The 27,280-nt window shown below is 37.0% G+C and overlaps 1 protein-coding gene across 1 annotated transcript; it reads right to left on the bottom strand.

Annotated features, from left to right (window-relative positions):
• Window positions 1–827: 827 nt before the first annotated feature.
• Crisp1 (cysteine rich secretory protein 1) lies at window positions 828–24,177 on the bottom strand. Its single transcript, XM_052743965.1, has 7 exons — window positions 24,103–24,177; window positions 19,525–19,659; window positions 16,627–16,717; window positions 14,879–15,027; window positions 9,910–10,007; window positions 8,082–8,170; window positions 828–955 (listed from the first exon to the last, which is right to left on the bottom strand). The coding sequence occupies exons 1-7, from the start codon at window positions 24,175–24,177 to the stop codon at window positions 828–830; spliced, it is 765 nt and encodes a 254-aa protein (XP_052599925.1).
• Window positions 24,178–27,280: the final 3,103 nt, after the last annotated feature.

Genomic DNA, 27,280 nt, shown 5'->3' with positions numbered 1-27,280 from the left:
CCTTGTTTAAAACTGTTTGTGTAAAGAACAAAATATAGGATACAGTTCTTTTTTTCTAGTGAAATAATGTAATAAGGTCAAATAAAAGAATTAGGTATTTCAAATACTTTGACAGAATGGTGTCGTATCTATTCAGTTATGGTGTAAGAAACACAAAAATCTGGGAATGGGATATTCAGGGTGAGGGGAGGAAATAGAAGAACATTGGAGAAGTAGCAGTGAAGGGAAAGGTACTCAAAGGTAGACCAGCTCTCATTTTTCCCACTTCACAACATGCATACAGAGACAGGAATGAGTCAGTAAAGCATTTAAAGCATTCATAGTTGAGTAACATCTACACTTCGAGTTGAGGCCTGACTCTTGTTTGGTTGGTGAATATCTTTAATGCTTGATTTAAAACAGAAGAAATTGAAAAGTAAAGCAGGAAAATTGTTAAGGTTGTGGGGAAAATGGGAGAGTTAGAAAAAGGGGTTGTGTGGAAAAGGCCCCATTTTACAAGTTACAGATGAAGAACTCAATTAAGTTATTAATTGGATTATGTCAATCTAAACACCAAAAATCATACGCATTAAATTTGGGGCAAGTATTTGACTTGTCCTTTCATTAATACAACAAGGAAGTTTAAAACTGTGTTACTACAGGATGGGTCAGGAAAGGAGGGCCTGGTCTTGATGAATATACATTGATGTCTATACATGATGATTAAAAATTACCTTCTTGAGCATAATAAAAAACAAATGAAATTCATTAGCAGATCATATCAACGTGAAATAAGTGATCCTGAAAACATCCTTTGTCTTCACAGCAGAATAGTAAGTAGTAGAATATTATTTTATTTCGGTTTTACACAGACAAGAAGCCTTGCAGAATTGTTGAACTGATGGATGTGAGCATCCCGTACGTTTCACTTGTTTATCACAGTTGTTGTATTCATCATAGTAAAGGCAGGGGTTAGCTGGAAAAAAAATAGACTAGTAAATGACATTGTGCTTAAAACAGTTGCAACCATCAAGGAAAGACATCTTCCTAACAGGCAAAGACAAAAGTCCTATATAACAGAGGATTAATTTGGTTAAGTGCGGGGGCTCAAATTACTCAAGGTCAGAGAATCTGACCTTGCTTTATCCAGCAGGGCTGCATAATGGGATGATTATTGGCCATGGGCATGTTTACCAGGTGTTTGGAAGGGTCTACACTTGGCTGTATGGTGTGCTTTGATCTTGAAAGGGGGAGGTTTTTTGCCTCACTCCTTGTCATTGTACAAAAAGCTCTTTGGAATAAACCTTGAGGCGACTGGGTATTGACTCAGAGCCCTCCCAAAGCTATCCTGTGTTTCTGTCTTTCTTATTGTCTCCTTCTATCTTTCTATCTAATATTTCTCCATTCCTCTCTCCTCCACCACGAGAACCCTTCAATAGATGGGAGTGGGTCGGAGCTCAACTCTGACAGACTCCCACAGTTAAGGTGAGCTGATTAGGTATGTACGCAAAACAATTGAGTTGAATCAGATTCTTTCAAATAATGGAAAAAAAATCTTGTCATGATAAAAAGCACTTTCATTTAATCTCAATTTTTTAGTTGGTAACACTACACCTCAACAGACTGGAGATGAATAATCTTTTCAATTACTTAGTCATTTTGAGAATAATAATTCCATTATAATAACAATAAAGCAACAAAGTTTCAGTCATTTAAAATTATTTGAAGTTTATCTTTGAAGGATATAGGTCATCTTAAGAGGAAGCAAAAAAGGCCTTCCAGCCAAGTCAGTTCCAGTGGCAAATTAGGCATGAAACTGTCCTCACAATAAATTCATCAGTTGAGAGATCTTAGTACCTGGTTTATTGATTAATAGGAAAAGAATATCAAATTAATGAAAGAATTGCCATCATAACTCCTTGCTCAGCATGAAGAAATACAGCATAAAGAGACCCTCTGTAAGTCCATGTCTTAGACTTGGAACCCTATATGAAACTAAACACAGAGAAATTCAATATCAGAGAGAATCCAGCCCCTACCTCTATATCACTGCTCATGAACTGAGCCTCTAGTTCTGTGTTAGCTTGGTCATTATGACCTTCCCCACCAGCCCTCTGATGTGGAAAAAGACATTATTCACCCTTAATCTAGATAAAGTAATAATATCCAAGTACAGGAAAGTCAAGTTCACTCTTTATATTTAACTCAAAATACATCCTAATAGGCTATGCAATCAGGGACTCAAAATTGAAAGTTAGAAAGGAGATTCTCAACAGCATCCTGATTCATTTCACGACATACTCCTCAGAAGAAGAAAGACATGTAAGATTTTTTCAGTATAGAAGGAAAGAAACTGTCAACCAGGAATTCTGTACTCAACAATGTTATATTTTAGAAATGAAGAAAAGATAAATATCAGAAAAATATGTCAAAGGCAGGTTTTACCATGCCTGTCCTACAAAGAAAAATACATAAGATGATTCTTTGTGCTAAACAAATATAAGTAAAAAATTAACATAAGAAACATGAAATTGAGTGAGAAGAGTAATTCTACACACAAATTCAGGGTGCTTTAATATTAGAAATGTGATGAATAAACTGTTGTCCCCTTTAGTATAAATACTAAAGCTAAAATAATTAAGATTAATAACAGATTCGTGAATACACTGAAGTAAGAGACATAGAAAGATATAAAGTGGGACATTTCAAAATAAACTAATGTAAGAGAATAAGGACATCAAATATAGGTTTTATTATCAACATATTTTACTTTTTGTTTCCATTATCTTTATTATAATATTAAGTTTCTATCATTTCTAAACTGTTATAAAAAAGTGAGGAGTATCTCCCATCTGGCAACCTATTGATAAAAAAAATCTATACTAGACAAAACAAAAATAATAAGCAAAAAATCAAAATGTACTACTATACTAAGAAATATAACGACAAGAAAGCTTCACAATAAAAAACAAATTTAAACATGCTTGCTGTAATACCTTATCTATCATTGATGACTTTTAATGTAGGGAAATTGATTCTACTTTTCACTTAAAAGATATAGTAAATGATTAGACAGAAAAAATTAACAATACTCAAGGATATGTTGTTTGCAAGAAAATCTCTGAGGACACACGTAAACAGACAGTATATGGACCCATCAAGATATGTTATGTCAGTAAAATTCAGAAGAAAGCAAGAGTAACTATGTTAATAGCAGATAAAATGAACTTTAGGCAAAATCTTTAAAATCAAATATCATTATAAAATGATTAACAATAAGTGGGTTAACAATAAAAATTCTAAGCACGTGTGCACAAAAGGGTCTAGATATAAAAACCAAGCATTATTCAGCTTCTGAGAAGTAATGCTTGAGTACTTTAGCACTCCATTTACAGCAATAGACATATTGTCCATAAAGAAACTCAACAAACACAAGAGTTATTTATGATGTATACCAAACAGACTGAACAGAATCTACAGAATACTCCAACTAACAAGTACAAAGCACACATTCTTGCACCAGTATGTGGCAAATCTCCCAGGATAGATCACAATAGAAGCTAACACTCAGGTTATAACAATTTCAAAACACTGGAATTGTATTTAATAACTCTTCTCATCACAGTTTCATAAAACTAGAAATCAGTAACAGTGCTTTGGATGTTATGGAAGTATGTGGAAATTATGCAAATTACTTATGAATAACCAGTTGAATGAAAAAGAAAATAAGGACTCATTTTACTAATACTAGTTTCACAATTTGGCATGAACCAAATTTTGTAACTTAAAATATTTTAAAATTTTGTACATGAGTACTGTATTTATATCATTTCCACACTTCTCTCTTCCTTGTCTAATCCCATCAAGTGCTTCTCCATCTCAATGGTTAATTGATAACCTCTTATTTAAGACATATATCTTAAATCTGTGTCAAGGCTTGGATAACCTATCAAAGGGCTCATCCCTGAAGAAAACTGATTCTCCCTTTTTCAGCAACCAGTAATTGTCTGAGCTCTTTGTTTAGAGGTGGGGCCTTGTGAGATTTTGACGTCCACATTGACATGTCAGCTGGTGTTGTCACTGTGCACGCCTTGTTTAGGTGACTTGATTGTTGATATATCATGGGTGTGTAGCTTTGCAATGACCTCCACAAAAAAAAACCCATTATCTCACAGCATGACCCCCTCCTCTGTGAAGTTTTCTTAACATTAAGTGTAGGGATTCCATTGGAGATGCACCAAGTGGAGTTGCACACCCAAAGATAAGTTGTCTGCATTTTGACCAGTTTTGGGTTTCTGTAATAGTCTTCATCTCCTGCAAAAAGAGGCTTCTTAGATGAGAAGTGAAAGTAAAACTTATCTGTAAGAATAATGACCAGTGCTTAGAATCCAGTTAGAAACTATACTAGTTTAGGAAAGTGACAGTAGTAGGTTATCTTCTAGGGCCAGTGACCAAAATCCATGATTTTTGGTTTACAGTATCGTGCATGAATTTCCTCCTATTGGGGTGAAGGAGGGGGATTTAGTTCACCTAGTTAGCTGTTAGCCTCCCCCAACACTTGGAGATATCTTGTCATACTGGTCTGTGTTGAAGTTTGCAGGCTTTACAGCATCTTGGGGGGACAATTGATTTCTTCTTCTTTGGCAGTTTGCATATCACCCTTATACACTAGGAAAGGCAAGCTCCCAGCTCGATTAAAACTCAATTACTCCAAGTCCTATGTCCAAAGACTGTAGTATCTTCATCAATAGGGTCTTGACTTCAGTTTCTTGCTGGCAACCAAGGGCAATGACAATAGCCTATATTACTAAAGAGTGTCTTAGACTCCCCAGACCAACAATTGGAAGGGGAGCTTCCCATGCCAGTATTGAGGATTTTGTTAGTCTATGACTTTGGAAGGAACATTTTTGAGGGAAGTATTAAACATTGTTACACCAAGTGGTAGTTTAAACTTCATTAATACTATATGTGTGTGTATATATATATATATATATATATATATATATATATATACACATATACATATATACGTATATGTAATACAGTTACATGTTTTGTAAAAACAAACATAAAATAATATCTTTCCTTATGGTGTTTTCAGACATCCTTAGTGTTCTATATCCCTCATTCCTCCTTCTCCTTATGCATTTCTTTTCCTCCTCTATCCCCAGTTATAGTTTCCTTTCTATTTTTCCCATTTTCCCTTTCAGAGCATCTGTGTCCTACCTACTATTCCCTTTTCTAGAGCCCACCCTCACACCATGGTCCCTTTTTAATTTCCTGCCTTCTGCAGGTTACTCCAGGTTATACACTTACATCCAAAGATTTGGAGCTAAGACCCACAAATAGAAGAGAACATGTGGCATTTGTTTGCTGGGCCTGGGCTACCTCAGTCAATGTAATATTTTCCAGTTTTATCAATTTCCCTGAAAATATCTTAATTTCATGTTTTTCCCCATTTGAACAGAATTGCGTTGTGTATACATGTATCATATTTTCATTTTCCATTAATCTGCTGAAGAACAATTATGTTGTTTTCATTTCCTACTTATTGTGAATAGAGTAGGAATGACTGTTGTTGAGTAAGTATATGTGGAGAAGGATGTCAACGCCTCTAGGTATATGCTATTGAGTATAAGAGCTGGATGGCAAGGTAGATCTGCTTTACTTTTTTTTTTGAGAATTCTCCACACCGATCTCCATAATGACTATAACAGTTTCCACTTCCACTAAAAATAAATGGGGATTCTCTTTGCCCCTCACCTTCATCAACATTTTTATCACTTATTTTCTTGATCTTACCACTCTGACTGTAGTAAGATGAGATCTTGGTATACTTCTTATTTGCATTTCATTAATTTCTAATGGTTTTGAACCTTTCAAAAGCTCTCTCTTGCCCTTCTTTATTTCTTCTTTTGGCAATTCTCTTTTCAGCTCCATAGCCTATTTTTAATTGAGCCATTTGTTTTCTTGACTCTTGATTTTTGTTTTTTGTTCTTTTTATTTATTTCTTTCTTCCTTTTTTTTGGCATTCTTTGTATATTCTGGGTAGTCAAGCTCTATCCGATGTACAGATGACAAAGATTCTCTCTTACTTTGTGAGTTTCCTGTGCATCGGGTTGATTCTGTGACGTGGCTGTGGTGACAACTCCATGATGTAGACCACTCCATTGTAGCCTTTGCTGTACAGAAACTACTCAGTTCTCTCAACATTTGTCATTTGTTGACCTTATTTCATGAGTGAAGAGTCTTAGTCACTGTCTTTTCTCACACCTACATCTTGGAGGGTATTGTGTACCCTCCAAGTGTTTTAGATCTCACCTTGATGTATTTGATCCATTTGGAGTTGTTTTTTTTTTTTTTTTGGTAGGGTGATAGATGTGAATCTAATTTCATTATTTTACATGTGAGCATCCAATTTTCCTAGCACAGTTTGTTGGAAATGCTGTCTTTTCTCTATGTGTTTTTGGCATCTATGTCCAATCTTCTTTCATGACTGAAACACTGAGTGAATACTATATAGAAAGAAATAATCTCTTTCTAAAATAAAGCCACTTACAATGAGCCGGTAGCTAACATCATGGTGAATATCAAAGCTGGGTAATTTCTCTCTAAGTTGTGGAAGAACACAAGGATGCTCTCTGTTGTGATTTTTTTATCGAACACAGTGGCAGAAATCCTAGCTGAAGCTGTGAAGCAAGATAATCAATGAATGGCTTTTCTAAACTGGAAAAATAGGTAGCCAAATTGCCATGGTCAGAAGATGACATGGTCTCATACATAGAAAAGGACAGGGAGACTGCCAAAATTAAGAAAAAATAAATTAGTTCAAATTGGTTGCAGTACATCAAAGCAACATTTAAAATATGGAGCATTGGTGTATGCAATAGCAGTATGTGAAATAGAAATTAAGAAAACAATTTCATTCATAATACACAAAAAATTACACAGCAATTAATTCATTCAAAGTAGTGGCATCTCTAATATGAAAATTATAAATCATTGTAGATAGTGCATCAATACAGGAACATAATCCATGCCATTGTACTGGAAGAATCAGTATTTATAAAATGTCATTCTTCGGGTCCCACTACTAGACAGAGAACTATAGACAGCTAAGGACTGCTCAGAAAAGGGGAATTAGCCTCTCCCAGGGAGGAGATGTTTTACTGAGTGTTCAGAGAAGAGTGGTCAGCCTTGAAAACACACAAACTACAAAAATGGACTTGAGGTTGTATTTTTATATTTGTGGACGTATTTAGCAATAATAGTCCAAGAAAAGAGGTTATCACCTTGAGAGTGGAAAGACATACTGATCAGTGGGTGCAAAGTAGCAACTAGATAGAATTGAGAGTAGCAAGTGTGTTATTAGTGTTTACACGTAATAATGTACTGCATACTTTCAAAAAGTGGAATTTTGAACACTGTTCCAAAATTACAAATGTTTGAAAAAAACAGATATGATTACGCTGATCTCAAAACTCTCTAATATTTACCTGTCAGAATATAACCTTAACTTTCACATATACAACTTTTATGTGTTAATTGGAAAAAAATCAGAATTTACTTAAGTATGAAGGGACACACTTTTATGGAACTCTGTATCAGATAGCTCCTGAGCTAGTGAAGAAGAATAAAGATCAGACTAGAAAAAAATTCCACATTGATATGTGTTCAGCCAAGTTGAGGGCAGCAAGCATTTTGTAGAGACTGGTAAACTGAAAGCAATATGCCTAATTTGTGGTCAACAATAAGGTATCCCAGGAATTTTCTAGTGACAGCAGTCACACTTATATTAATACTTTACCTATACTGACTCTAATTCATAATTTTAAACTTTTGGATGGGAACCTGAGTTTCATACCTAGATATTCTCATTTCTCCTTCCAATAGTGAAGTCAAAGAGTTGTGCTTACCCTGGGTATGAAGGGAAGAAGGGAAACAGAACTAATGTAGAAATATCATGTGGTACTATTGAGATGAAAACTGTAGAAATATAGAACACGGATTAATGCTTATCCTAAAGGATATGTGGTCTTCGTATCAATATGATTAATATGCCAACTTTAAGCAACACAAATTAAACAACAAAAACAACTCACTGCATAGTCCGTCTTCACAGTGATGTGGACAGTCTCCACATGGTGAGCCCTGCTTATAAGGCTTATTGAGTGAGTCAGGATTATTTCCCCTTTAAAAAAGAAAAAGAAGTGGAGGTATAATGAAAACTGTCACTGGAAAATATTTATAGACTTATCTTCACTGTTAACAGCTAGTTCAAAAGATAAATCCTGTAAGCATGTTTGTAAACAAACAGTATTTACAATAGATACGTGATCTAGATTCATGGATGAGTATTGTCTTGGCACTCAATCAGCCTGTCTCTGAACAGTCATGTGCTAACAGGACTCTGGACATATGTACAATCAAGTCCTGAAAGGGGGGCCTTGGGGTACCTTTTCTTTTTCTTATAATCTTCACAATAACTTGGGAGAGTGTTATGGAAAATGTACAGTTCTTAATAGTGCTAAGGAAAAAATACACAATTCATTTGCGTTGGATGTTTTTTAATCTCATTTTACACCAATGATGAAAAGCATGATACTTGTTATTGTGTCTTGCAGATGCACTATCGATATAAATCACAAAAGCACTAAGCACAGATAAAACCAAAGGAGGGATTGGATGTGGGAAAGAGTATAGAAGAAAATCCAAAGTTGTGAAATATTTGAAATTCCAGAAACTGCAAAAACTTCTTGCTTATTAATATCTAAATGTTGTTTAGATAATATGCAGTTCTTAATTAGTGCCACTTTTATATCAAGACATGATGACAACAGGTGGTCACTTAAGTGTTGTAGAAGTACTTTATAATCTTTGAATATACCATGGTACAGTAAGCCCTATTTAAGCCCACTTTTTAAGACTCATGCTCAAGGACGTACTAGGTATCCTACTGTTCTGTCCACATACACACTCTGCTTGGATACCACAGTGTTAACCTAGATAATACATACAGATAAAAGAAACATGAGGAGCTGTCATCAATTGTTATCAGGAAAAGTCATTTCAAACTAGTAATCAGAGTCAAATATCCTAGGTGACTGCCCATACTTGAAGAACCTCCTTCTCCTACTGTTTTTCCCTAGAGTCACAGAAGTAGACCTTCACAGTCATCTTTACCTTATTGGACCCTTCTGCATAACTGCATTTGATAAAACAAGGATGTACATCTGCTCCTCACTGAAGTAACGGGGTTGTATGTTCTAGAATTTGTGACTAGTACCTGTGATGGCAGCATTTAGAATATGTAAATTTAACTTATTTTAAAAGATGATTTATTTCAGTTTTGTGTTTGTATGTGCATGTATGTGTGTGTATAATGTTTGTGTGTACGTGATGTATGCATGCAATGTTTTTTGTTTGTTTGTCTGTATGTACAGATGTGTGTAGTTGTCAGTAGAGGCCTGAAGAGGGCACAGCCTGCCCTGAAGCTAGAGTTAGGGGCAGTCCTGAGACTTCAGTTCTTGGGTGCTGCATGAGTAACAAGCTCTCTTAATCCATGAGCCATTTCTCCAGCGCCATGTAAATTTCATTTCTAAGGAAAATACATAGGTCAACATTGGGACCAGAAGGTGGAGCACAGGGATCTGCGCGCCTCTAAATATCCTTTCTTTGCTAAGACAGTTCAAATCCACTCCCTGTGGCATAACTCTCTAGTGAATACTGATAAATTGCCTGAATGTTTATATCTCTTAATAAGCTTATTTAGTGAAAACATGATGAAAAACGAATGATTGTGGGTATGTTTTGCTAACAACCTAACAGAGAAAAAAATCCCAGAATATTTATTTATAATGTTTGAAACATTAGACAAGATTTTTAGGAAGTTAATATATTTAGAAAGAATAGTGAACTGGTATTACATACTCATGACAATAGTGACACACATAGAGATATATAGCTGCCTTGTGTCTGCGACATGATGCAACATCACAGCCAATGAGGTAAGAAACCGCCCAGACCATCTGCAAAGATAAGAGATGACTTTATGCTTGGTGGTGGTGGTGCATGTCTTTATTCCCAGTACTCGGGAGTCAGGGGCAGGCAGATCTCTGTGAGTTTGAGGCCATCTTGGTCTGTAGAGCTAGCTCCAGGACAGCTAGGCCTGTTACACAGAGAAACCCTGTCACAAAAATCCAACCAACCAACCAAATAAACAAACAAACAAAACCCAGATGACTTTATTCTGGATTTGCATGCTCACAAAATGACTACAATATCATCACTATAATTGTGATTAAATGTAAACATGCAGGGGGTAGAGCGATAGCTCAGTGCTTATAAGAACTTGCTGCTTTTCTGAAAGATTTAGTTTTGATTCCTGCATCCACCTGGACTGCCCACAGCCACCTCTAAATCCAGATCCAGAGTATCCAAGGCCCTCTTCTTAACTCTGTGGGCACGCTTGACTGCATGTGTGCACAAATACACACACACACATACACAAACATAAAAATAAAAAATAATCTTAAAGAAGTAATCATGTCTTCAGTTTGCATTCATCATGGCCTGCTCAGAAGGCACGCAGATGAAAACCTGCTCAGAAGGCACACAGATGAAAAACTCATGTGTTTAGCTCATCTTACTGGAATGAGAAACCTGTTATATTAATCCCACCAAAAACAAAGAGTAACCTGATCCATTCTGCTTATTCTCTTCATGTCAAATGTATGTGGTGAATAAGATAGTGCGATAAAAATAGTTTGTATAAGACTCAAACCAAGGAAGATGTTTCCTTACTGGTCAAACATAGGGTAATACTTAAATGGCTTTCAGTGCAAGTGAGCCGAGTTTAAACTCCATCTCTGTACTTCTAAATTTGTTAAGGTTTTGTTCTTTGTTTGTTTTGCAGTTTCTTGGTGAGAGTTTCATTTTCTAATCCGTAAGATGGAGATAATAATGCCAGCTTCTACATGCATGTGTATGGTGAGGGCTAAATAATAAAATGTTTAAGAGGCTGGAGGAGGAAGTGAAGGTGTGTGCAATGGAGCCCATTGTCTTTGTGACCTCTGCAGGAACCTGGCTAGAGTTTCTCTCAGCCTGCACTGGACTCTTTGCTACTGTTTCCTTATTATTATTATTTTTAATCATAGTAGTTTTCTCTGACTGACTCTGTAAAGTATTACTTTCTCTTCACAGATGGAAGCTCTCCTGGGTGTCAGTCTCCCTCCACATCAATCTTAGTATCTCTGATGAGAGAGGATATGCTTTCACTCAATCAGGGGCTCTGCCTACTATGCAAACATCAGATGATGCCTCTTGATGTTTGCAAGTTTCTCCTCTCATTGTTTTTCACAAATGTGCATTTGCCTTATGAAATTTTGTTGAACTCAGAATGTTATAGAATATACACTTAGAAAAATTGTAATGAAAATACATTAGAATATCTGTTTTGTCATTTTCACATTATATATTGATTACTAGTAGAGCAGTGGTTGTAAGTCTTCCATTTATTCATTTTATACATATCCAAGAAAAAGCACAAATAATGTGAAATAAATAAATTATTTTATTAAATAGTTCTATGACCACACTAATGCATTCACATGGTTCTACAAATAATGATAGTATTTTCCCCCTAAAATTTAAGAAAATAAAGACCAATTTTTTGATTTTTAAAATCATTTACTTTTTGAGATTATATAATTGCATCATTTCCCTCTTTCTCTTCCTTTCTCCAAACTTTCTTAGGTAGCCTTCCTGCTTTTTTTCAGATTCATGACCTCTCTTTTCATTAATTGCTATTCTTACATGTGTATGACTTTTTTCTACATTTCCTAGAAACTTGGCAAATTGGAGAAGTCATTCTTATGAATTCATTTGGCATGCCATTGAATTCTTTTGACAAATGAAAAAAGGATTATTGAAGTTGACGGAATAAGTTGCTGCACAAGACTGACAGAGCTGAACATTTATGACAGAAGGAAAGGATTGAGTTGGCTTTTGTGTGAATGGATTATAAGGCTGGGGTTGACGCCATAATGTTTTCAACTGGTTTTCTTTCTTAGGTTCCTATTCTGTTGATGTCCTCTAATCCTTTGGCATCATAAATCACATGATTCAGTTGTTAAATATGAAGGCATCTTGGGTTCTTGGCACACATCGTTAGTGTTCAACAGTATTGAATTTGAAAGAAAATATTATTTGCTGATGTTTGTTTAATAATTCTGCATAGACATCAATGACTGCTTATTTTGTGTTTTATTTTGGGGAACTTTAAATGTCAATATTAACTAGGATTTAATTTATGTAACTTATGAGACTTACCAATGGATACTCCCGAGTCTTCTTCTTTGTGGACAATAATTATTTTCTAATGTTTTCCATTTCAAATATTTAAATATTCTCTGTCTTCTAGTGTACATTCTTTTACTTTACATTTAGAGATCCAAGTTTGTTTCTCAAAATTAACTTAATCTTTCCATGGCAGACAAATGATTATTTAAATTCTTTTAATTACATGAAGTCAATCCTTGTCTACTGTCCTTTACTGATTCCTCTGCATTTAAAATAAATGTAGATTTTATAATAGTTAAAGTCTTTACTCATATGTTATCACTTTGTTTCTGTTCTGAATATCTTCCATATTCCTATTAATCACTCTCTAGTTTTCTGTAAGACTAAGAATGAATGAATAAGAAGAAAATCAAATTAAGAAAATTATTCTGTTTAGAAGAAATAATAATAATAATAATAATAATAATAATAATAATAATAATAATAAACTACCTAGATTCTTCGGCAAAGAGCCTTTAATATTTTAAGGTGAGATTTGCAGCACATTATTAAAAAATTTAGTGCTGTGGGATGTTCTGTATGGCAAATGTGTTGCTAATTAGTCAATAAATAAAACACTGATTGGCCATTGGCTAGGCAGGAAGTGTAGGCGGGACAAGGAGGAGAATAAAGCTGGGAAGTGGAAGGCTGAGTCAGAGAGACACTGCCAGCCGCCACGATGACAAACAGCATGTGAAGATGCCGGTAAGCCACGAGCCATGTGGCAATGTATAGATTAATGGAAATGGATTAATTTAAGCTGTAAGAACAGTTAGCAAGAAGCCTGCCACGGCCATACAGTTTGTAACCAATATAAGTCCCTGTGTTTACTTGGTCGGGTCTGAGTGGCTGTGGGACTAGCAGGTGAGAGAGATTTGCCCTGACTGTGGGCCAGGCAGAAAAACTCTAGCAACAATTTAGAGAGGATCTGATGTGGTTTGAAAATGGATATTGTTCTCCACAGTGTCAGGTGTTAAACATTTTGACCATTGGATAGCTGTACTTGGGAAGAAGTATGAATGTAGAACTATGAAAAAATGTTCAACATATTTAACTGTTAGAGAAATTCAATCGACATTTTAATAAGATGCCACATCACTGTCACTGCTGTCAGAATGACTGACCTTCAGGAAAATTAACAGGACGAAAATTGATGATGTGGGAAGAGAAGACTCTTACATGGTGCTGGTGAAAACATAAACTGGGCCTCCCCTGTGGAAATCAGTATGTAGTTACCTAAAGTATTAGAAGTAGAACTTCCATAGGACCCTGTTCTATCTTTTCTGGGTGTATATATGAAGAAATCAAGGTTAGCATGAAACACAGTCATGTGCACACTTGGCTTTACTATGGTACCTTTTGCCATAGCCAAGTCATCACAGGTACCTGTTGACAGATGAATGTGTTAGATAGATATAAAAGAGAGTTTTGTTCAGCCATAAAGAACAATAAAGTATGCCATTTTTAGGAAAATAGAGAGAGCTATGGATCTTGATATTGAATGAACCAAGACAGTCTCATGAAGTCAAGTATCCCTCATATATGAAGTCCATAGGTTAAAAAAGACAGAACAATAGAGGGGCTGTTAGGATGATGAAAGTAAGAAAGGCAGAGGAAAAAGAAATGGTAAATACAGGGAGGGAGTACAGTCAGAGCATATATTGCATGTATGCAAATGGCAACATAAAATTTATTTTGTACAATTAGTATGCACTAATAAAATAACTAAGTGGGGAGCCAGGTGGTGGTGGTGCACACCCTTAATCCCAGCATTTGGGAGGCAGAGGCAGGTGGATCTTGCTGAGTTCAAGACTAGCCTGGTCTACAGAGTTAGTTCCAGGACAGCACAAAGAAAACCTGTCTCCAAAGACCAAACCAAACCAATCCAAACAACAACAAAGAAAACAACAAAAGAGCTAAGCTAAGTGGGCGAGGAAACGGCTCAGTTGACAAAACATTTGCCCTTTCCACGTGAAGATCAGAGTTCCTGTCTGTAGAACCCATCTAGACTCCAGTAGGTGTGTCATCCATTTGTAATTCTAAACATTTTTATGTAACCATAAAAAAAAAGCAAAGAGAAAATCTGTTTGCTGAAAACACTGTATATGAGCTCCATATCCATATAAATTCTAACCCCACTTCAAATCCCTCCATGAATCCCTCATTCCTTCTCTGATAATAATGATTGCTACATATTCTTTGATAATCATTATCATTACATATATATCTAGATTTGTACACATTGATTTGTACACATTGAATATTCAACCTACTGAGTTCATTTAGCTTCACTCAGATATAAATGTGTTCAGGGATGACACTGTCTTTTTCTCAGTAGCCAGTGACCACCTGCTCCTCTCATTTAAGAAATAGGACCAATGGAATTTCCCTTATCTGAAGTAGCACATTAAGTGATGTTATCATTGTCCTGGTTATACTCAGGCAACTGTATTGTTGGGACTTCACGGGTCATTTTCCTTAGCCTAAGAGGAGAACCAGTAATTATCTTTGACCCGTACATAAATCCAGTCATGTGTGTACCTGGAAGGATATAGATTACCTGAGTGTAATGGTCTGTTTCGAAGTCATCATCTGAGGATGGCCATTCTCCATATGTGAAGTGTTTGGATTCATTGTACCATATTTCAATTACCTTTGACCAGGAGTAGGGGTAATGTTCCAAATGAATATTTTCTCCACAAAATGTATCTGAAAACAAAGGAAAATTACTGTATAATATTCTTTTTCTTCCTTTTTTTTTTGGAGATGGGGTTTCTCTGTGTAGCTCTGGTTGTCCCAGAGTGAACTCACAGAGATCCACCTGCCTCTGTCTCCTGAGTGCTGAGATTAAAGGCATGCACCACCACACATGGCTAATAATATTCTTTAAAAAATAAAATACAGATGTCCTCCTCATTTTCTTTCACAAATGCTTTAATGATCATCTAGGCATCAACTTATAATAGGTAATATAGTTGTTTCTCTGCTGAAAAATCTAATCTTCCTTCTTGTTGAATGAGCATGTGGTGCTCAGGAGAAATTGGCAATGACAGATGATGAGATATGAGATAGCTTTAAAATGATAACTCTCTCTCTCTCTCTCTCTCTCTCTCTCTCTCTCTCTCTCTCTCTCTCTCTCTCTCTCTCCTGTCTCTGCAAGAGCACTTAGAAGCTGTAACTGAATTCTGGATTTGAAAGCAGTTACAAAGAGGGCACACATTCTCAAAAGATGTTGGATCCATTTGTCATGCATTCTCTAGGTGGGTTACAGTACTGAGAAATAATCTGCCTTTCTCTAGAATATAAAGATCCACCATTGCTAATACACTGATCAACATCTTGGCATAAGAGTCTCAATAATCTATAGACATAAAGTTGTATTTGTAATTTTTAAAATTAGTTTGGAAGAAAGCATTGCTTAAAGTGTTACCTAATTCCGTAGGATGCACTAAAAATAGTATAGTAATTATTTAAATTATTTCACAAAACCAAGCTCACTTTTGAGCATCCAAAAACTGTTCATCTGGGTGGTTCTACAGTTGCTTATAACCCAGTTCTTAGCTGTGTTAGTGTCCCGAGGCTGAGGAAACCCCCACTCTGATGTTGTGGACAACTGAGATAGCTTTGAATGGAAACCTCCTAGGTACATAGATGCACTCAATCCTTTAATAATGCTGGTCACGATTACTTACTCCTCTTGATCAGAACATGGACTCCCAAACCAAGAATCCCCAAATTTTAAAAATTAAAAACAAGGATACAGTATATCAGGCTATCACCAAGTCTGTCACCAAGTATAGACGTCAGTATAGACTGAGTCTGTGAACTTCCTATTGTCAACTTGCTTGCATCTGTGAGTTTTTGAGATGTATTTATTCATTTAAAATTTTGTTTGTTTGCTTAAAGGTAGTTTGTATCTAACATGTACCACAAAGTCATGTATTGGAGACTTGTTTCCTGGATGCTTATAGCGCTGTGAGGTTACAGAAGCTTTGAGAAATGGAGCCTACCTGGCAGAGTTGGGTCTTTGAAGGCACTCATGTCAAGAGTATACTTCATACCTAAATTCTTTCTCTCTATATCACGCTTTTTTTTCTAACTGAGGTGAGCAGTTTCCTCTACTATAACATCCATCATGTTATTTGGCCTCAGTACAGTCCCAAATTGCTCTAACTAAAAACCATGTGCTGAACATTTGGAAGTCATGACATAATATCAAACCTCCTCACTATAAGTATTTTCTTCAGGTGTTTCCTAGTGTTGGAAAGGCTGTTTAATACAAGTCATGCCATATAGACACATACATACTGTTAAGTCTCCTTTCTAGCGGGTCACTGTGTGACGTGTCACAGTATCTTGCCTGGATTCTAGCATTTCCTGCAGCAGCTGAACTCCAGCTCTATGAGGTAAGAAAGAAAATAAGTCCAGAAACAAAATGAAGTTAGCATTCACAAACTAAGATTCTTGCTGCTTGTAAAAATACATGATTTGTGACATCTTTTCTTGGGGAAACTGAACTTCTACAAATGCCATTTTTCTTAAATATTCTAGTAGGAACAAAAAGGAGATAAATGTGCAATTCCTTTTACATTCCTGGGAAATTACAAATTCACAGTCAAGTCATAACCAGACCATGGCTTATTTCTTGGAATGGAACTAAATAATTTCAAGAAAGCAGGTAAACCTTAGAAAGCTGTCCCAATAATTTGTCAGCTGCTTTGCCATTATCTAGTTAGTTTGTGTCAAGATGAGTCACCTGTCAAGAGGAAATCTTACCTGAGGAATTGTCTACATCATATCGGCCTGTGAGCATGTCATTGGGGAGCATTTCTTGATTAATGACTGATGACCCTTAATACACGGCCCTGGGTGGCATGAGAAAGCAGGCTGGGTAGGCCAGTAAGAGGTGTTCTTCCATGACCTCTGCTTCAGTCCCTGCCCTGACTTTCCTTGATGATGTATTGTGATCCGGAGTTGTAGGCCAGATAAACCCTTTCCTCCACAAGTTCCTTTTGGTCAATGTTTATCACAGCAACAGAGAAGCAAATAAGAACAACCCTGGGCATGTCATTTTTGCTCACTGAGTCTCAGTTGTTGTGTAGATGATGTCTAAATCATGCCAAAAGCTTTATTCAACAGACTTCTTAAGATGATGTTTGCAAAAAACTTGTGATATTGTGAGTCTCACAGTATGTGCTCAGGAAGCAAATGATTTCTGTGAATGTAAGTAGTCACAAATCTCTGCCTCAAATTATGATGAAAGTGAAGGAGCAGTTGATGTCCCTAAACTTGTCACTAATTGTATTCTTCCTACTCTTCCTCACAGCAATTGAAAGGGGGCAGTAATATTTTCTCTGTATGTGAGATAAGAGGGAGTAGAGGGCTTTAAAAACTTTTAAGGATCACACAATAGAGAACTTGAATCTATCCAGTGTTCTCTGAACTCTTCATGTGGGTGGGGTAAGGGTAGTATGTGCTGAGTTGAAGCATTTTATTATATACAGCTCGGAAACAGCTGGGTGGGAGTAGCTGTGACATCCTGAAAATCCCCCAAGCAGCGTCTTCACAGTCTGCTCACACCACATGTGACACATTGTCAACTACAATTATGGCGTGTATTCGTTTTAATCACAGACTTTTGGATAACTTCTCTAAAAATGTAATGGCAGTTTCTTCTACTTCTGTGTTTTGAGTTTGTTGTGATGGGCAAATTTTAGAATACACAAAGCCCATGGGACTTAATGACAAGGTAGGGAGCAACATTAGCATTATTGCCATCGCTCTTTTGAATGGAAGTTAATCTGTGTCAAGGTTAGGAAGAAATAATTTCTGTGTGTGTATACTGCCATCTAGTGGTTTTTTCAGAGAATTACGCTCTGGGTTGACTAAAGCTTCAAAGCATGATTATGGTTTTGCATACTTCAAGGAAGAAAGATAATTTTTATATCTTTGTATAACTAAGGAACTTGAGAAGAACAAAAATAACTTTCTGTCTGCAGTAAGACTTCTCAATCCAGAGGCTGCCTTAGCTGTAGTTATTTGCTCATCTGGTAGAAAGGAGTTTGGATAATATAACTTAAGATAATTAAGATCAGGGTCCCTGGGGATGTCCCTCTTGCATTAAAGAATTGGAATAAAATAGATTATATTATTGAATCTCTTTAAAATGTAGACAATTGTACTAGGGAATTAAATATATTAAATTGATTTTGGGAATTATAAGAATCACTTTTCTGGAGCACACTCTGTATCCTAGGTTCGATTTGAACTCACAGTGATCTTCTTGCCTCTTCCTGGGAATCTACTCGAATGCTGGGATTCCAGGTATAAACCATCATGATTGGCTGAAGAACATTTGTTAACAGTAACACCAACATGGATACCTGTGACAACTGATGCTTTTTACATTCTGTTTCTCAAAGACTATTGTTAATTTTTGGAGGTGGTCCAGAAATAAATTTTCAAAAACCACATTTCTCTTTTCCTCTTATTGCTCCCTTTCATCATTTATAAGAGCATACTGTCTATTATGAGCATCTTCTAGGGCAGTGGTTCTCACCGTTCCTAATGCTTCCTTTAATACTGTTCTTCGTGTTGTGGTGACCCCCAACATAAAATTATTTTGTTACTACTGCATTTTTGCTACTGTGATGAATCATGATGTAAATATCTGGTATGGATGATATTTGATGTACTTCCCACAGGTTGAGAACTGATTTTCCAGGGTCTTCACTATATCTGAACTTCTTAACTATCCTGGGCCCATGGATAATGACTAAGGTCCCTAAATTAGTCTTGTGATAAAACCCACCAGATTTGCATTGAAAAGGCCAGGTCCCTAAATTTCCATGGAATTCAGTGAAATTCACTACTAGATTTTTTTTTCAATATCTGTTTATCTCGGGGTGGGGGTTTCCTCAACTAGCTTTGAATTTGGACATCCTGATTCTCAAATAAATGTCACATGTCAGAAGGCACCTGAGAGTACAGCTGGGCTGAGTCAGAACTGTGACTTTACCATGTATGAAGCATTACTCTAGGAAAGTTATTTACATCAGCTTGGATTCAGTTTCTTCTTCAGTTAAATCATAGATTTGTTGTGATGAGTAAACATCCAGCATATTCACGGTTCACAGGACTAAATAACAAGGTGGGGAGCACCATCAGTGTCCCTGCCATGGAGGTGCTGATGTTCTTTGGACTTACCATCTTCAGCATGTTCTTGGCTGGCGGAGATACTTTTCTCCTGAAAGCATTGTGTGCATTGACAATTTCTTCTTGTGGGTCGGTTTGTGATTCTGTGACCAGCTTATTATAGAGGGCTCTGTGTCGTCTGGAGTGCTATCAGAAAATTATTAATTAATAGTATGTCTTCAAAGTGGCACTTTTCTCACATGAAGTATATTACATATAGATCTATAGGTAATGTGAAATTAGAACTTACAATGAATAAACAATAATGTTCGGCTTTCAGGAACTATTAATATTTTTAAGGATTTCTAAATTCTAGTCTTGAAAACAGTACATCAATTATGTTGTTTTTAGAGATTTTCAAATGTATGATCCACACTTAGAGTGAAGTAGAAGTTCTTGTTATGGGTCGTGGTTTGACATCATCTGTCCACTTACTATTTGCCTTAGTTCGTTCTCCATACAGCAACTGAAAGGAGTACCTATACTTCCCAGATAAACCATGTGCACTTCAGTCCTTGTCAACGTGTGCATGTGTGCAAGAATCCAAATTAAGAGTGTGTTTTGCAGGACCCCAAGAAAGACACAGGGATCGCCCAATGACAGAGAAATGGAATGAGATCTACATGAACAGCCTGGACATGAGTGGGGGTAATGAAAGGCGAGGGTCGAGGGAAAGAGAGCTTGGGGGAGCGGGAGATCCCAGCTGGATCAACAACAGAGAGAGAGAACAAGGAATAAGAGACCATGGTAAATGAAGACCACATGAGAATAGGAAGAAGCAAAGTGCTAGAGAGGCCCACAGAAATCCACAAAGATACCCACACAACAGACTGCCGGCAATGGTCGAGAGACAGCCCGAACTGACCTACTCTGGTGATGGGATGGCCAAACACCCTAATTGATGTGCTAGAAACCCCATCCAACTACTGAGGGATCTGGATGCAGAGATCCATGACAAGGCCCTGGGTGGATCTCTGGGAGTCCAATTAGCGAGAATGAGGAGGGTTTATATGAGCGAGAATTGTTGAGACCAAGGTTGGATAAAGCACAGGGACAAATAGCCAAATGAATGGAAACACATGAACTATGAACCAATGGCTGAGGGGTCCCCACTGGATCAGGCCCTCCGAATGGGTGAGACAGTTGATTGGCTTGATCTGTTTGGGAGGCATCCAGGCAGTGGGACCAGATCTTGTGCTCATTGCATGAGTTGACTGTTTGAAACCTGGGGCCTATGCAGGATTGTTTGGCTCGGCCTGGGAGGAGGGGACTAGACCTACCTGGACTGAGTCTACCAGGTTGACCTCAGTCTGTGGCTGTGGAGAAGGCTTTGCCCTGGAGTAGATGGGAATGGGGGGGGGGGGGGGGTTGGGGGGGAAGGTGAGGGGGATGGGAGGGAGTAGAACAAGGGAATCCATGGCTGATATGTAGAACTGAATTGTATTGCAAAATAAATTAAAATTAAAAAAAATGAAGAGAGATATTAACCAAATGGCTAAAAGCAAAGAACATGATAAATAAATATCGTCATTAAAATTCAAAAAAAAAAAGAGTGTGTTTTGGGAGTGTGACTAAGTGTTATTTTCAACTTCCAGCTCTCTATCTTTTTTTGTTTATACGTAAAATCACCAATGTCTGCAAGTACATGAGTACATGCATTGAAAAGCATAAGTGGAATTCAAACTCAGCTTGCAGCTTATAATACAATACTCTTTTTTAAAAATGAAACTGTACCATTTTATTTTGTAACTAATTAAGAAAGAAAAAAATATTTTCCAAAATAGTCTATGTCACAATTTGTTTGCATAAAGGGTATCTTTTTACACGTGTGGTTTATAATACACATACTTCAGAAGTTTTTTTTAATCAATTATCAAAAATAACATTGTATAATTTGAATGATGTATGTTTCTTTCTGGGCTACCACAGGAATTTTGAGATCAATTTAGGAGTGGTCAGAATCCAGAATGTGCCTTGGCCAAACAGATGTCATTTGGGTCAAGAGAAGGCATTTCTGTGCAATCCAGATCTATACAGACACTGCCTCCTTTATCAGGAGCATGCTCAGAGAATGTGTTCTTCTATCATTGCAGTCAGCTCTGGTCTGCACCGAAGAAAAGTTTGGAGACTCCCAGGAATCCACAGACTCCTTTCAAGGACTCCTTATTCCCTTGATCATTTTATTTTAGTGAAACATATAACATTTGCCTCTTTTAGTTCATCTCCAGACATTTCCAACTTCTATAAGAAAAGCAACAAAGCATTGTCGTTTTCTCCTGATATTTTGTTTTACTTACTTCTATGAAAATTGATCCTCTATGGTATTTTAAATGTAATCGGCCTCCCTAAGTCCATAGCTAGTGGCACTATTAGGAGTTGTGGTGTGGCTTTGTTGGAGTAGGTATGGTATTGTTGGAGGAAGTGTGCCACTGTAGGAGTGGGCTTTGAGGTCTCCTATTTTCAAGTTATGCCCAGTGACACAGTTCACTTATTGTTGCCTGAAGATCAAGATGTGGAACTCTCCAGCACCATGTCTTCCTGCATGTCACCATGTCCCACCAGGATGATAACAGACTAAACCTCTGAAACTGTAAAGCCACCTCAGTCAAATGTTTTCCTTCATAAGAGTTGCTGTGGAATGATCTGTATGCTGTGAATGTGTTGCTCTGATTGGTTGGTAAACTAAATGCTGATCGGCCAGTAGCCAGGCAGGAAGTATAGGTGGGATACACAAACAAGGAGAATTCTGGGGAGAGGAAGGCTGAGTCAGGAGATGCCAGCCCGCCGTCCAGGGAGCAGCATGTAATGGCACACAGTTAAAGCCATGGAACATGTGGTGACATACAGATTAACATAAATGGGTTAGTTTAAGTGTAAGAGTTAGTCAGGGGCAGGCCTGAGCTAAGCAGTTTTACTTAATATAAGCCTCTGCGGTGATTATTTTATAAAAGGCTGTGGGACTGTGGGGGAGAGATTTGTCCTGACCACAGGCCAGGCAGGACACAGGAAAACTTCAGCTATACTGTGGTCATGGTGTCTCTTCACAGCAATAGAAACCCTAACTAAGATAGCCTCCTGAAGCAAACTTATCCTGTTTCCTCAGATTTCTTTAATTAATTCAGGGGTCTATATTACCCATGTATCTTCCTGAAAACCTCTAAAGTCTTAGGTGCTTGAGAATTGTGCTCTGGATCTTATCAGGTCATATCGATACTTTCTTGCCACTGTGTTCCAGATCCAGGTGATGTATCCTACACTGCTAGATCACAAAAGCAAACATGGTTTTCTGACTATGGGTCTTTCTTTGTTTCTTTGTAACATAGACTTTGCTTTGTGCTACCTCTGATTTAGATGGTGAGATATCCTTCCACAGAGGGAGAGGGAAATGTGCAGAGAATGAGAGGGAAGGAGGAAGAAGCCTTTGAAGCTCAGCGTTCAGCTTTCTAGAGGGTCACTGGGCCATGGACATCATGTAGGAAGTGACATCATACTAATACCATTCCACCACTCCAGCAGCTGAAGATGATATTCTTTCAACAATAATATTAAGTGATTTTTTTCACTTTTAACATCTCCCTGTGTCTCGTGTGTGTGTGTGTGTGTGTGTGCGCGCGCGCGCGCATGCGCGCGCACACAAGCACATGAGTGCACATTCTAGCTCTAAAATAAAAATTACTAATTTCAACCCATCATAATTAGATAGAGTAAATAAAGGTAAATATTGTTTTTCTTGTGTTATTTTGATTGTTAAAGATGACTTGTATATCATTCACTGATTACAAACTGTTAGACTCTTCCACTTCTTACACCACTGAGGATTTTGTTTTTGTTCTGTTGTTATTGAAGTAACCATTAATTTATATTATTTTTCATTACCATCATTGTCATCCTTTTGTGGTTCTGTGGATTAAATTCTTGACTTCACAAATACAGGCAAGTGTTTTATCACTGAGCTATATCACTAGTACAAAGGTTTTACTTTTATAAACAATCAGATCCAGGCATCATATTCTGTTGATGAGTCTCTCACACATCTTTGTAGTTGTACCTTTCTATTTCATATTTAATTTTGATGTGTAACATTTTCAGAATCACAAATAATATATCTCCATGGAAGACATGGTGAGTTGGGAGGAAGCATGACAATAACAGTGTTTCTTGGTTTATTTTCTTCCATTTAGTCATGAAAACATGGGTAAAATTGTAAAATAATTCTTGTCTATGCTTTCAATATTTCCCTCCCGCCATTGCTCTTTTTCTTTCTCTCTTTCTTTGCTGCCTGCCTGTCTTTATTCTTTTTTTTCTTTTTATTATTTAGAAAAAGAGTGTAGACTTGGGCCCAAGGAGTTAAGGTGAAATTCCAACTTTAATCCCCTATCATCTAACTTTGACATTTCACTTAGTTCTTCTATTTTTCAGTTCAATCCTTGCTCTATTAAGAAGAGGACATTTTTTTTAGCTGTATTATTATGTGAAGTAGGTGAGCAACTGATACAACCTCCTCATAAGCACACATGACACTATTACTTCAAAGGATTGTTTGGTATCCTTATCTAAAACATAGTTCTAAAACACACAATCTCCACATACTCTGACAGCCAGAACAGGAACAAAGACAGTAGCAGCAGCAGCAACAGCAAATAACAAGAAATATTTCACCGCCATTCCTGGAAAGACAAGTAACAGAATTTTAGATGAGTCTTAAGGTGTAGAACAGTATTTTTCTAAGAAACCTTGATCCACTCTTACATTGCTTGCTTTTTCTTTTTTTTTTCTTTCTTTCTTTTTTTTTTTTTTTTTTTTTTTTTTTTTTTTTTTTTTTTTTTTTGGTTTTTCGAGACAGGGTTTCTCTGTGTAGCTTTGCGCCTTTCCTGGAACTCGCTTTGGAGACCAGGCTGGCCTCGAACTCTCAGAGATCCGCCTGGCTCTGCCTCCCGAGTGCTGGGATTAAAGGCGTGCGCCACCACCGCCCGGCTTCTTTCTTTTTTTTATAAAGTGAGACCTGAGAATAAAACTTAATATCATATCTTAGCTAAAGGGACTCAGAAAATAATACAACTGGTTCAAATGATATGCACTCAAAAATTGTAAATTTCTTGACTCCCAGAGTCTGAATATGCCCAACTGTATGTTCATAGGAAATTATGGTTGTAGATGGAATTTAGGTTGCTAACCAATAGACTGAAGCTAAAGGAGATTATCGTGTGCTACCTTCATTGGATTAAATTAATCCCAGGGGTGCTTTATTGTAAAAGAAAACAAGTCAAGAGACAACTTCAGTCACATAGCACAGGATGAGTCCATCAGCCATACCTTTTTTGGCAGACTACACAGAAGGGAGGTGATCCTGCTCCTATTAATGTATGTGTGTAATTTAAAGATATTCTGTATAGTTCTGTTGCCTTTATAAGGATAATTGTCTTTGCGTCTTAAATCAGTACTAATGGATATCTACTCTTATTTGATACAGTTAGTTAATTATAAGATATTAATGAATATATGCTTTTAAAGTGTGGTGGCCCTTTTTTTCTAACAACCTATTAAGTATATTTCTGAAAATATACTAGTTATCTTTTACAGAGATTTCTATTTTTGAAAACTTAATCACTCTTTGAAGAATTAAAGGGTAAAGAGGATCATTCTTGCTTACTTCCACAGCCATGTGGCTGTTCAGTCATTGCTCTCAGATGTCCCATGTCCACTGAAAGCATGCCTAACATGAGGGATGCTTTATAAATCCAAATGTCTAACCTTGTTCTGCCTTTTTCATCAACTCCACTCCCTTCATCTCCATTTTCTCCAGTGTTTAACACATCCTCACAATCAACCACGTACAATAGTTATCACACATAAGAAGAGCTGGGGGTCCACAAGACAAAAGGAGGGCCAGTAGCAGTCAGCTCAGAGGATAGCTCAGACCAGGCCAGTAACAGAGCTTGTAAGAAGAGGAACAACATCCAGGCCAGTCATTTTATTATCTTATAGTCCTACCCAGCTCTGCCCCAAACAGCTGCTTCTTATCTATATAGTATCATTGGTCAATGAAGCATGACAACACTGTCTTGAACTGTTTACATCTTTACTGTTTCATGCTCACTCTCATTCTCACTCTAGCTCTGGTTCTTTCTCCTTTTCTTTTTCTTTCTTTCTTTCTTTCTTTTTTTTTTGTTTCCCCTTTCCCATGTCCAGTCCTGTTACTGTTACATGCCCCAAAGCCTAAAAACAGACTTGGTTTCTGATATCAAATACCTATCTTTCTCTCCTCCTTTTAGTTTGTTATTAACTCAACCCCCATTTTTTACTTTCCTTTTATTTCTTATTTCCATGTATGCCCCTTTGCTTTGCTTCCCATCTGACAATGTGACACTAATGACTAGTCTCACCGTGACTGCTCACCTATTCTTCTTTGCTTTTCTACTCATGCCTACAATAACTAACCTGATAGTATACACAAAGGCCCTTTATTCCTTAAATCAATCAATACTTAACAAGTATCTGTTTCATAGTTACCTGCTAGTCTATTATCAGAAGGTACTAATATCTAGCTAGTAACTGTTGCTGTGCTCAGCCCACAGAGACAGACTGGAGATAGAACCTGGTGTCTAGAATACTAGTTGAAAAGATAAAAAAAACAACACGACAACTTTACTACAACCAAGGTCTACTGAAAACTGCAAACACATCCACTCAGCTAAGAGGAACAGCCTAAATCAAAAGAAACAACCAAAATCCTTAACTGGCATCTAACCCAGATGGGCATATTCTAGCACAGAATGCTACAATATGCTAACTTGTCATTTAACACAAATGTGAAAGCATATCATAGTCTATAAATTGTCTTTAATTAATAATGAGATAGTGTTGGAAAACATATATTTTCACATAAAGATTAACTGAAACACGCATGTTTAGATGCAAAGATAGCTGTCACAAATGAATGAAAAAATCATTGTTTTAGGCAACACAATAAGGGATTGAACACTATGGGATAAGCCTGTGTTTAGTACTTGTGAAAAAACAGACATAAACCACAAAAACACTTATCCTGAACTCTGGAAAGTGACCATGGGACAACCAGTTTCTGATAGGATTATGGTTACTTTACTACATTTGAATCATACTGAAAACTTGGATTTAGCAAGGATTAGGGTAACTGGACAGAAGGAAGGAAATTTGCTAAGAAGGAAATCTTAAAATCTCAAAATCTGCTTTAGCTTTGGGGGCTGCGGACAGATAGAATATGTCCATTCATACTAATGTTCCTTAGAAAATGGAAAGTACAAAGAAAGTAGTGGATCACCTTAGATTGCTTAAAGCTCATATAGCACTTGGAACGACCAAATTCAAACAGGAAGATACTGTTTATTATGCAAACATCAGGAATGAATTAAGGATTTTAGGATGAAAATGAAATCCATGTAATCATGAGACAATTGAGGTTAGTCTAGGTATGAGTATATGGGATTACAGTCTGTGATCTCTTGAGTTGTGCTTGTAGACACAACTCAAAATCAGGAGTCCAAGGATGGAGTGAAGGAATGGAAAGAAGCAGACAAAAGCTTGAGGTTTCTGCAGGAAGCAAAGCCTGGCATTAGCAAGGATGCTGGCCTAAAGAAATTAGAGAGCACGACTCAGAAGTTGAATGAGGCTTCGAGCAGGAAATGTTTCCAGATTAGAGGCCTTTGTGCCTCCAGTCTGAGCCTTGTTCCCTGGATCACTGGGATACAATGCACCCCAGGGACCAGCCATGGCTGAGCATCCAGGGTAT

Source organism: Peromyscus californicus, unplaced genomic scaffold (assembly GCF_007827085.1).
Source record: "Peromyscus californicus insignis strain IS unplaced genomic scaffold, ASM782708v3 Scaffold_19__1_contigs__length_69161282, whole genome shotgun sequence".
Taxonomy (NCBI): Eukaryota; Metazoa; Chordata; class Mammalia; order Rodentia; family Cricetidae; genus Peromyscus; species Peromyscus californicus.
This window is presented reverse-complemented; position numbering and strand designations above follow the sequence as displayed.

Bases quoted from the DNA above. Each gene is read 5' to 3' on its own strand.
- Crisp1 (XM_052743965.1), bottom strand. From the start codon at position 24,177: ATGGCGGTGAAATATTTCTTGTTATTTGCTGTTGCTGCTGCTGCTACT. The intron at 8,171-9,909 runs GTATGTAATACC...TCTTTTTTAAAG, and splicing joins GTGTGTCACTATTGTCATGA to GGGAAATAATCCTGACTCAC. The intron at 956-8,081 runs GTGAGTTGTTTT...TTTTTTTTCCAG, and splicing joins CTGTGAAGACGGACTATGCA to CTAACCCCTGCCTTTACTAT.